The sequence below is a fragment of the Mytilus edulis genome, chromosome 1 (assembly GCF_963676685.1).
Source record: "Mytilus edulis chromosome 1, xbMytEdul2.2, whole genome shotgun sequence".
NCBI lineage: Eukaryota > Metazoa > Mollusca > Bivalvia > Mytilida > Mytilidae > Mytilus > Mytilus edulis.
The window spans coordinates 87,837,085-87,849,806 of record NC_092344.1 but is presented as its reverse complement, the minus strand read 5'-3'; the positions used below and the strand labels follow the sequence as shown (position 1 = coordinate 87,849,806).

The 12,722-nt window shown below is 30.5% G+C and overlaps 1 protein-coding gene across 2 annotated transcripts in view; it reads right to left on the bottom strand.

Annotated features, from left to right (window-relative positions):
• Positions 1-244: 244 nt before the first annotated feature.
• LOC139515497 (uncharacterized) overlaps positions 245-12,722 on the bottom strand; it is a 34,456-nt gene continuing 21,978 nt past the window's right edge. For both annotated transcript variants that reach the window (XM_071305079.1, XM_071305072.1), the window contains exons 10-15: positions 10,996-11,111; positions 9,760-9,838; positions 9,124-9,213; positions 5,238-5,342; positions 4,670-4,828; positions 245-3,247 (exon numbers count right to left, since the gene is read on the bottom strand). In XM_071305079.1, coding sequence (XP_071161180.1) covers positions 3,062-3,247; positions 4,670-4,828; positions 5,238-5,342; positions 9,124-9,213; positions 9,760-9,838; positions 10,996-11,111 — 735 coding nt within the window. In that variant the 3' untranslated portion in view covers positions 245-3,061. The remainder of the gene's footprint in view (positions 3,248-4,669; positions 4,829-5,237; positions 5,343-9,123; positions 9,214-9,759; positions 9,839-10,995; positions 11,112-12,722) is intronic.

Here is a 12,722-nt window from a genome sequence, read left to right as displayed (position 1 = left end):
TTGAACAAGCAAAAAAGCAAATTCAACTTTATTGTTTTCTGTACACAAATAAATTTAGATAGTGTAAATATAGATGTCTGCTTATTCCAGGTGGGATTCAGGTGGGTGCGTGGCAAGCATGAGCACCCCTCAAATTTGCAAAGCATGGGTTTTCCATCCTTTCTAGAAGAATATTTGGATAATTTGACCTAAAAGGGTTATCATAGAGGGTCAGTTATGACTTTAAATAAAAACATAGCATATATTTACTGAGACAGTTTATTTGTAATGCTCAAATCAATATATTAACTCATAATGTAATGCTTATTTTGCAAATAAAGAAAGACAGGTATATACTTAGTGTGTTTCATTGGTGAGTATAACAAAACTCTGACATTTCCTTTTTTTCTAGAACAAAAAGAAGTGGAATTCAGTTCTCTATGGTTATACATTACAATTGGTCAGTAAATATGCATGCAACAATAGCTTATAGATAAAACTGTTACAAAATACTTATTGAAAATAAATACCACTAAACACCATGTGTAGAAAACTATAATATATGATACCTGAGTTTTTCTATAAATCAGCTATAAAATAATATGCATAATGAAATGATATTGTTAGAAACTAATCATGAATTTACATTGAACAGGGTTTTGAATATGTTAACACAGCTTTAACTCCTGAGAAAATAAATGAGGAAAATACAAATATTAGTTTGTACATCAGTCAACCACAGTGCTTATAATTAATTACTTATGTTGAGCTGAATAAAGTAGAAAAAAAAAGTATATTCCTTGCAACTTAAAACCCCATGGTAATCATATGCGAGTTCTTTCTCACTAGAGAACACCAGCATCAAGACTTGATACTTTGAAAGTCACAAAAATGAAAATCTCTCTCCCCTCATCAACTACATGAAATTCTTTAAAAAATAAGCCAAATCCAATTTAGTACAAAATGTACAGGATCATACAGCATTTTAGAATATAAATTAGTATTTAACTGTTTAAAGCTTCTGCAAATGAAAAATGGCCATTAGGAATGGAAGACTTTTCTATCATATAGTATAGGGTACAACTTGCAGAAAGTAGTATGTATTTATGTTTATTTCTGGAATTTTATACATACTGAAAATAGACTCAAAAATTTACAAATTTAAGTCATATACAGTGGCAGATGATTGAGATGAAGGAAAGGGTGAAACTAGAGATACTGATGAAAAATCAAAAGCACATTTTACTATGAATTTCCCAAGAACAAATATGTCAGGAAAAATCAATTTGAGAACAACAATAAACACATTCACATATGCTGTTAACCAAGTTAGACAACTAGAGCTCACCATATATATGGCCATTAGCATTCAGAGTAGCTTTCAACCGCATGGTAAGACCTGGATAAACCAAGACTGGTTCTGATAAGAATTAATTCAACATAGACAACTGATGATTCCATATCATTTAAGTGGACATAAAACACTAACAACTGCACTGTAAAAGATTCTGTCTCTGTCCATACATTAACATGTGACTCAGGGTTAAACTAGGTACACGAGTACATGTGTACTAACTTCTGCCTATAAAACAGCTTGATAAGTGGAAGACAAATCATATATTGAAAAACAAACATTGCTCTTTCCTGAAATACATGGTAAGGACAGAAGGCATCGATACAAATCTTATAGCTTATTTCTTTTCTCTGCAACTGATTTGAAGTACATTCAAATCTGGGGGGGTGTCTCAACATGAAATTTTGAATAAAGAGGTGCAGCTGATCTGTTGAAGTTTTATCTTTTACCTTGGTGAAATTGCAACCCATTGATATATTTGAGATGTCAAAAAGTGACCCATTTTAGCTGCACATCTGTGTATATCTTCATATTGGAAGACCCCACTCCCTCTTGCTTCAAACCCTCTCTACAAATTATTTCATGAAAACACAAAACTGGATGACATATATCACATGTATAATTAAATAACTCATTAATAATATTTGGCCTAATATTTGTATCACAGACTAGATTACACTATAACAAATTATTTGCATAGTTGCCAATGGTAACATATCGACATAATGTATTTACAAAGGCACACTTTATACAAAAATAAATCTAATTTAAATTAAAGCACATTGGATTGTTAAATGCATGTAAAATAAAACTAGTGTATAGCAGCTTATAAAAAAAACAACTTACAAACTATAAAAATCATGTTTGAACATCTAAATAAATACTGTACATAATAACATTTTATTTGCATAATCTTGTTTTTTTTTAAACCAACTACAATTACATCCGTCCTATCAACACAAATGCCCTTGGATGCTGTAAAATAGTTAAACATACCTATTTCTGGCAATGCAGAAAAAAAAAGGCAAGACAACTGTTGACTTTTAATATCAACATAGGTTGGTGTATGGAAGGACAGAATAACAGAGATGGTAACACAATATATTAAAGTTACTTGAGACAAATTTATACTTGACGAACAGATAAGCACTGAAATTGGATGATAAGAATACTTTTGAATTCACTGCACTGGAGTCATATGAACAACCCTTTACTCATTCAATAAGCTGAAATACTTAACTTGTTGATCAGTTTGTAGAGGTGAATATCAACTACATTTTGTAAAGCATTACATCAACCCATATATATTGTGAAAAAAATAACCTTTAGCAGTTTTATGTAAATGCTAGAAACAGACTTCTCAAAAATATGCTGACATGACAATTTTAACTGTGAAATTGTGTTTAAGGATAAAATATCTGGCCCTTTTCTTAAAACAAAAATTGAGAGGGTGAATTCTTTAATTCCATAAGGTATGACCAAGGAATAGTAAGCATATTAGGTATTTTGTAATTTTTTTAAACATTGGCTTCCAGACAGGGGAATCAATCATCCATCACTGACTTGGTAGTAGATCTTTCCTTCAGTTTCACATTTTTTATCCAAACCTGGAGCATGAGCAAATATATAAACCAAAGCTGTTAGTAAAACCCAACAACCAAATAATACTGCTACTGCATGTTGCTAAGGAGATTCATTTAATTTTATGACTAAGAATTTAACAACCAATCAAGAGACTCCAATTTCTTTTCCTCTATTGCTGAGGACATGTATTTTACTTTCTAATCCTGCCAGTGTATATACTTGAGATGACTTTCTCTTTCCTACTAATGCTGTACCACTAAGGATGTCTTTATATTTGATTTCTCCTGAATGGTTCATATCAATATCTTCTAATAAAATACCAAGTTGTTTCTGTATAATAAAGCATTATTATTCAATATACATGTAACTTTAATAATTGAAACTTCTCTTTTTATTTAGCTTTGGAATTACATCAGAGCATATGTAAGAATCATACAATTTCATTTACAACTGAATGGCATATTCAGTGGCGGATCCAGCCATTTTAAAAAGGGGGGGTTCCAAGTTCAACTTCCAACTATATGCTCCCATTCAAATGCATTGATCGGCCAAAAAAAAGGGGGGTTCCAACCCCAGGAACCCCCCCCCCCCCCCCCTGGATCCGCCACTGATATTAATGAGAAGCAAAACTAATGCATGTGATAGATATATTGTTATGACATTCTGTTCTTATTTATAAATCTGAAAATTCTTTTACAGAATTTGTAGTAAACAGAATAGAGTTATGGGTTACATTGATTGATTGATTGTTGGTTGCTTTACGCCGCATTAGCACAAAAAGGCTATATCGCAGCGAGAGCTAGTTCGAATATTTTTACAATTTAATGTTATGGGTTACATACTTGTATTCTATTTCTTTTAAAATGTCTAAATTACAATTTAATTTTATTCATGCTTGCATTTCAAAACTGGTAGAATGTTATCACTATAATGACACTTCAACTACTAATCAATGTACATTTTCTAAATTAGTAAAATTTTACTGTAAAGATATACAAATTGCATTAATTGTTGAAAGTTATTATAAATATTTTTGAAGAAATTTTCAACAATGATATGCAAAAATCACAATTTTATGGATCTATCCATAATGTTCAAATTGCCTGATTGTATTGCCAAGTAATATAATCCCAATTATTTTATACCAACTCTCTGAATTTATTGCCGATTCTAATGGAGTTTATATTTGTAATGAACTTATGATACATCAATAACTTGAATTTATTGACTATAGTTCTTTTTAATGGATACCTAATATACAATTTGCTGAAGTTTATCCACAATATTACACCAATAACCTAACTTGATTGTCTAATACAAAATAAGAAGATGAGGTATTATTGCCAATGAGACAACTATTCACCAGAAATCAAATGAATTAGATGTTAGCAACTGTACTTTTAAGTAGATAAACTGCTTACCTGATTTAATTGCTTAATGAAAGTCTAATGGAGTTTATCAACAGGAATACAAAACAATCCTGATTTTTTCCCCCTCAGCAATATTGAAACTGAATTCATGTGTTTTAATAAAAAAAATAATGTATAAAGAAAATTTATCTTGTTTTCCACAAGATATAAGTTTATGACTAAATACAAATCTCACTGATTTAGTTGACAAAGTTTTCATCAGATCCAATGCTTAAATATCCTTATTAGTTAAAACAGTTTTTGAAATAGCTAAATTGCCTCTTGGTAGCTGCTTATTTTCTCAATTTGATTTCAAGATTATAATGAAAAGTATTAAACCTACATTTGTAAGACGTAATCCTGCTGTTTTCAATGCCATCTTTAGATCCTCACTAGAAAGGTTACCACTATGATCTTTATCTTGTTGTAGGAAGGCTGTCTCAATATCTGGTCTGTGTTCTCTTAAGAACTTTGTAAATAGTCGCATCACACTGGTCTGAGACTACAATAATAACATAATAACTTGTAATGATATCATACTAGGGTGAGACTATAATAACTAGATGTGTTGGAACAACTGAAATGGTGCCACTAGCAAAAAAAAACCTTGAAGCCAATTTTCAAAGTCCCAATCCAATAATTTTAGCCAAAATCAGTGTATAACTTTAAAATCCCTGTGACTCCCTGGTACTAGAAACATTCTCTCAGATTACAAAATAACCATGAAATCTTGTAACAAATCATACAATATTTACAGCTTATAACATGCCCTTTTTCATATTGGCCCTGGTATCATCCCGATACTCCCATATAAGCCCAAGGCTTTAGACAAGCGCTCTGGCTTGATATGGGAGTCTAGGGCCGATACCAGGGCCAATCATAAAATAAAATCATATAACTCTTCTTCTTACTGTATATCTCTGATATCCCCCAGATCCACCATGTAATATACTGATATCTCGCTCACTCTGAAGATCTAAAATCCTGTGGTAGTTGGCGGGAGACAAGTTCATTTCCTACAACAAAAGGTTTTATTACTTATCAAATGACATGTTATTGATGTATTCAATCTTTCTGCAATAATAATGTTTATTTTGTATATATGCATTTGGTCCTGAAAGCAGAGCCAAACTTAACTGTTCCATAGACTAAGACTACACTTATATAGTTTTACATCAAAACTCAATCCTAAAATATTTTTAAACAATATAAAATTTTCAAAACAAAATACAAAATTCATTTAGAAATTCATGTTTTTCACAGTGTCAGTGGTAAATTCAGGGGAACACAAAGCCACAAGAACAAAATTACTAAGTACCAGTAATAATATATTTTTTCTCAATTTCTTCACCTTCATATGCATAATTTATTCAAATGATGTGTACATATTGCTTGCAGAAATTAATCTACTTTACATAATTCATTTTGTCAAAATAATAGATGTCTTTATCAGTCTTATTTACAAAAAAAAATCACTAGAATTATTAGCGTGAGCAAGATATAAAATACTTTCCAATACAGATGTATATAAAAAAAACTTCTTTTCTTTTTAAGTTAGATTGAGGATGCATTCTTTGTTTTTTTTTTACACACGAAAATTAAATGAATGGCATTTTCTACAGAACATATGACAAGATGTTTATCTATTCACCTAAAATTGGCTTGACAAACCACACCATGCATTAATATATATAAATCTTTGCAACATGCAGAATGCTTTTTTATCTCTTATCTATAAAACATAGCATTCTTTTTATTTTATTTTTCTTTCATTTTACAGCCTTTACTTTCTAAATTGATTAAGGTGGTACATAACACAAAAGGTAGATAACGCTGTAAAAATCAGCTGAACGTTTTAATTACGTTTTATTGTTCAGGAAATATAAAATTGGTGATAGACAAACTGCTATTTATCCAACGAAAATTTTCCGATGAAAAGTGTGGTTCCAAGTTTTTTGAAATTTTTATATTTTTGTCATATGGTTCGAATTAGTTTTAGTGAAGGTGTTTGGTACCACCTTAACACAAATATCTTTGAAAGTATAAAATTTTGTTTAGATACTATATGAATCACAACATTATCAGCTATATAAACTAGCCAACATATTAAGTCTTCAAACATAGTATATGTATGTGAATAAAAAGAGATGTATGGTATATGCCAATGAGACAGCAATCCAAAAAAACAAATAATTGACAAATATATAGATATAAAAATACTTTGTCTAACAGCAGACATGTTTATACAAACTGTCAATCTCTGAATTGTGACCAGATTTGTCAACTTGACAATGTTTATGCTTGGAAAATGGCCAGTTTCCCTGCTTGGTCACTTGACATTGTTTATGCTTGGAAGATGACCACAATTCCCTGCTTGGTCACCTCTAGTCAGAGTATACATGTATGAGTTAGCCAATACAACACAACTAATATACATAAATTTTACAACATAATAACAATGACATATATCTCAACACATCTTAGGTTCTAAAACCCAATCTACATATCATGCAGATAACATGCTGACCAAATGAACAAATGTAATGATCTATGGTGAAGATTGAATTTCCCATTCCACTTAAAATGTTTCTTAAACAATTAGTTTTTGACCAACTAAGATTTGAATATATATATATATGTTTAATTCATGTTATGTTTTAATTTTTGCTAGTAATGTACTATAATATATGAACAGGATATGACGATTAACTGATCTCCCATCATTGTTAGTTATCAAAAATTTTCAACACAAAATACATATATATATATTATTTTACAGACTATATAAGGAATATAGAGAAGGCTTTTGTATTACTATGCATCATTTGAAATTGGCAGGACATTGTGATTATAACATTCGCTTAAATTATCTATCTGATGATAATAGTTTAAATTTTGTAATAATCAGTAATTAGATTTAAATGATTAACTGAATGTAACCTTGAAGAATTCAAGATTATATCAACTATATGATATCTATTGAAATAAGATTAACAAATATTTTAACCCCACTCACCCCAACCCCCTAACACTATTTGACTGGCTGCTCTCAACTTCCAGCAGCAAATGTTAGAATGGAGAATGGAAAAATTACATGACCATGTAAGATGATAATTAACATAATGGGATATGGTTATACATGTACTCTGCTTTTTTTTTCTTTGTGAGATACATTGAGTCAACTTTTTTCTGTGTTAGCTCACAGAAGATAAAACATGCTAACTTTCTGGGATAAATTATAATGACTCAAGGCTCACCACTTTTTTTCTTCTCTTACTCCAAAATACCTTGTGCCTGGCTGAGAAGCAGTGAAAAAGCTACACTTTCCTTTTAAAGTCAAGGATTCTTCAAAGGAACATATTGAACTTAACTTGTTAACTAGATCCTACTTAGTACTATTGGTGCAGTAAAGGATAAGGAGTTCCTATTTATTTGGCAGTTACCAAAAAAGAAGTAATTAGACAGAATTTGTTAAAATTATCAACTAACAAAATTTATTAACTGTTGAATTATCTATGCTAACTATTCTTCTGCTTAATACTCTATTTTTGAAAACTAACAAAGAAAAAAATATACAGACAAAATTGAAGAAAGAGGAAGTTAAAATAAATTTCCCAGAATTCTCTTCACCTGAGATCCTCCATGACACAAAACATGCTATGAAGTGATGAAGCTGTTCTGTAACTGAACAACCTGGCCAATAAATACTTACCCCACAATTCTGAAAGCAGGCAATTAAAAATTGAAACACTATCACTTTTATGAACAGAAATCTATTAAAAAAATATATTTATATTCTCCTTGGTAAAATAAAATCTTGTGCCCTTGTGTTTCAGTTTTGAAAGAATAAAGAACTATGAAATTATGTATAGTTAACTTTTTTTTACATGAGTACATATGTCTTAATGTAGACTGGTACTGTTTAATCATTTATATGATATTGTCAAGAATTGCAACTCCTTAGTAGAGATTTTTTCTCTAAAATTTGAAAACTGTAAGTTTTAAATTGTTGGTATTTACTTTCATAAACACAATACACATGTAAAACTCAAATATATTATCTTCTGAAATAATTCTATTAGCAAAAACAGAAAGTTTGATTTAAATAAAAAGTTGATTTGAGTGAAGAGAATAACTCAGATAAGTAAGGAAATAGAGGTTCTCTCTTTCTGATGAAATTTAATTTGTACCATGGTTATACCTTCTGTAGTGATTCCCATTTGACTTTTTATTCCCTTTAAAAATTAAATCTATCAAGTCTTCACAAATTCATTTCAAATTTGTATAAACTGTTTTGCTGTTCAATGATTATATGTTTTCACTGAATAAACTACATAATATATATGAATTGTGTAGGTTAAAAAACAAGATAAGTGACATAAACTTATCATTGATTAAAGAAAAGACATGATAAAAACTATATTATTAAAAATTCTATCGGCTACAGTAAATAGGTATGAATAAAATAACAGTACAGTGTACATGTAAGTCAGTCATTTTCAAACTCAATCTTCTTTTGAATTATTAGAAGGTTTCATAACTTTATTTGTAGTGCAATGCCACCAGATAGGTAACCGTAATATTATCTCACATCTAAACAGGTTTTGATCAATCTAGAGAATAACATTTTTCATTTTATAGAATTTATTTTGGTCAAATAACATTTTTTTTACTTTTGAGTTATCTCCCCTTTCCCAGTGACTGAAAATGATTTTTAAAAATTTTTTAAGTATTGTTTCTGTCTTCTTAAAGTTTGATGAGTGACTCATTTATCTTGATGTTAAGCAGTAATATTACCTCTAGAGATACATAGTTGAGTGTTGGCTGGAGCTTTACCATGTTTATGATGCTCTCCATTCCCTCATCTCCCATTGGATTTAAATTTAACTGAAAATACAAATCAAGCAAATAATGACTTTTGTTGCAAGTTCAATAAAAATGTGCAGAATATGAAATTAATAATAAATAAAAGTTCAATCTTTTTATTATGTCATGATTCTAAGACAGTTTTGTAGTATCTGCTATTAATACTTGTTGTGCATGATATAGATTGATTGATTGTTGTTTTTTTTACGTCACTTTCAACACTGTTGGCTATTATGTGATGATCATTATTGGTGGAGAAGTTTGGAGTATATGTAGAGAACCAAACCTTCGTCAAGAAAAATGATAATCCTAGCCAATAAGATTGCAGTCTAATGTATCTGCAATATGTGGGTTTTAACTTACAACATAAGTATTGACAGGCTTGTGATACAGTAGATGTACCACTTATAGAGTATGTCTTTAATGCATTAACTTTGAAGTTAAATGTTTACTAGTTACCATCTATTTTTGGAGGTGTATTGTTATACATAAAATAACTGTTTAAACAATACTCAGCCATACAAATACTGTCATTTTCTTTTTACGTAATGACCTAATTTGACTTACTATCAATGATTCTAACCCTGTATTTTGTTTAATACCAATACTGAGTAAACTGGCAGCTTTCTTGTTGATTCTGTTATTACTACAAACAAAAAATAAAAATGTGTAGTAATATCCTAATAACATTGTCTTATATTTTTTTCGTTCTTAGGCTATCCCAGTCTAGGTTTTTTTTATACTATCTTTCTTTATTTTATTAACATTTTTCTTGATGCATAAAGTATTAATTTTGTAAATCAAATTACTTTATTAGATGATACACCACTGTTTAAATGTTTTCCATAGTTCAAGCACTCTATGTTTCTTATTTACCTGAGATCAAGAACTCTTAATTTCTTAATTACCTGAAATCAAGCACTTTAAGTTTCTTATTAATTTGAGACGACACACTACTAAGTTCTTTTATTTACCTGAGATCAAGCACTTTTCATTTCTTACTTACCTCTGATCAAGCTTTCTAAGTTTCTTTTTTTCTCAAGATCAAACACTCTAAATTCATAATTTACCTGAGATCAAGAACTCTAAGTTTTTTATTTACCTGAGATCAAGCACACTAGTTTGCATATTTACCTGAGATCAAGCATTATATGTTTTTTTCCTAATTTAACTGAGATCACGCACTCTTAAGTTTTTTTATTCACCTAAGATCAAGCTAACTAGTTTGCATATTTCCCTAAGATCAAGCACTCTTATTTCCTTATTTTCTCCAGATCAAGCTCTAAACATTTCTATATTTTACCTGAGATCAAGAACTCTAAGTTTCTTATTTACATGAGATCAAACACACCAGTTAACATATTTACCTGAGATCAAGCCACTCTTATTTTCTTATTTTCTCCAGATCAAGCTCTTGTGACACCTTGAAATTGGTCGGGACTATGTCAAAGGTTTTAGGTGTTGGAAGAGAGAGAAGGTATTTACGGTAGTGTGAGTCGTACAGTTTGATATTGTGATTACGAATATTAACAATTGTGAACCTTGTAGATAAATAACTTTATGTTGTATTTGTAGGAAGTTATCCTATTAAAACATTTCTGAAGTATCAAAGTGTTACACTCTCTTGAATTTCTATTTCATCTGAGTTCAAGCACTCTAAGTTTTTTTATTTACCTGAAATCAAGCACACTAGTTTGCATATTTACCTGAGATCAAACACACTAGTTTGCATATTTACCTGAGATCAAGCACTCTAAGTTTTTTTATTTACCTGAGATCAAGCACACTAGTTTGCATATTTACCTGAGATCAAGCACTCTTAGTTTCTTATTTATTTTCAAAGAATTCTGCATTTCTTTCATACCCCTCTCACCAAAACCATTCCAGGATACATCTAATACTTCTAAAGTTTCATTTTTCTGGAAATTAAATAGCAAAGTATTAATGAAATCTAACAGTAATTTAAAAAAGAATATAAGAATAAAAGGAATAGTTGTATTTGTCAATATGGTAGCAACCCAACAAAACAAATAACCAAAAGATTCAGGCTTTAACAAAAGAGAGTTGTCTATACAATATATGTCAAGTTCTAAATCATGCAAATTCTATAATTTAACAGAATATCTCAAATTTCACCAATCAACACAAAATTCTCCAAAAAACTAAACACCATAAGATAGAACAGAACACAACCACTGACAGTCAGTGGCAGATCCAGGGGGATATTCTGGGATTTGGGTGTTCAACTAATGCTTTTGTATGGGCACATTTGGTTGGAACCGCCCTGTTCATATCAGTGTCTTACGTTTCCAGAAATAGGCATTTCTTTTCGGGGAAAAAAAAGTCTACGTTTTCAAAAAATAAATACCTTACTTTTCCAGGAAAATAGTAACATTCCAGAAAAATAAATTATTACTTTCTGAGAAAAAAGTTAAGCATAGTCACTGTTTACAAGTTTGTGTTTTGTTCAACAAGGTAGTCCATCTTCTCATTATCATGTTTTCGTACAGGTGCTTCAATAGATCTCATCTTTATGTATGATGTTATTTGCAAATTTAATAGCACACTGACAAAGACAAAACTGTAAGGATGGCTAGCGTAAAACTGCAGGTGCAAGTGGGCATGAAAAGACTCGGCACCATTCGTTGTTCTCTTTTCCTCTGGGTCATGAGGTGAAGCCCAAATGGTTGGTGGAAATCAAATCTTGAATTGCCATCTATATAAATTCCACTATGTAATCTAAAACTTATGCATTTATCGTTAGATGGAGCATATGCTATTAATTCTACTTTAACTTTTAAGTTTGCAGAAATGTAGTATTGGAAATTTGAAAAATTAGCAGAAACACAATATGCCGGTTCATATGACTTCTATGTGTGCGAACACCCCTTTAAGAAAAGTCTGAATCATCACTTGACAGGCACATAAACCTGTAGGTAGGTAGTATTAACTTGTTATAGTACCAAATGTAAACATGTAAAAAACATTCCTATGCAATTCCTATAGAATGATAATTTTCATTGGACATTGTCAAATATTTTGAAGGGTAAAATTTCTCTTTCTACCAGTCCATAACAAAGGAAAGACACCATTTTGAATCCCAATTGTTTAGCATGTTATTTCTAAAACAAGAGGCTGTCACAACGACAGCAAACCGGATTTATTAACATTTATTTGTGTCCTGGCAATATCACAAGAACCATTACTGATGAATGGTGAAAGTGAAAATCGTCAATATCAAATTTGACCTCCATTTTGTCATCAGTATCAACATATTAAAATTTGAAAAGCTTAGATTGAATGGTTCATGAGTAAATGCAACAACGTGAATGGAAACGCCATTTTTCAATCTTTCAAGAACCATAACTCCTGAACGGTAAATGACAAAATCGTCATTATTGAACTTGACCTCCATTTTGTCATCAGTAACAGCATATTAATATTTCGGAAGCTTTGGTAGAACAGTTCATGCATAAATGCACGGACACGACTGGAAACTCCATTTTTCAATCTTTCAAGAACCATAACTC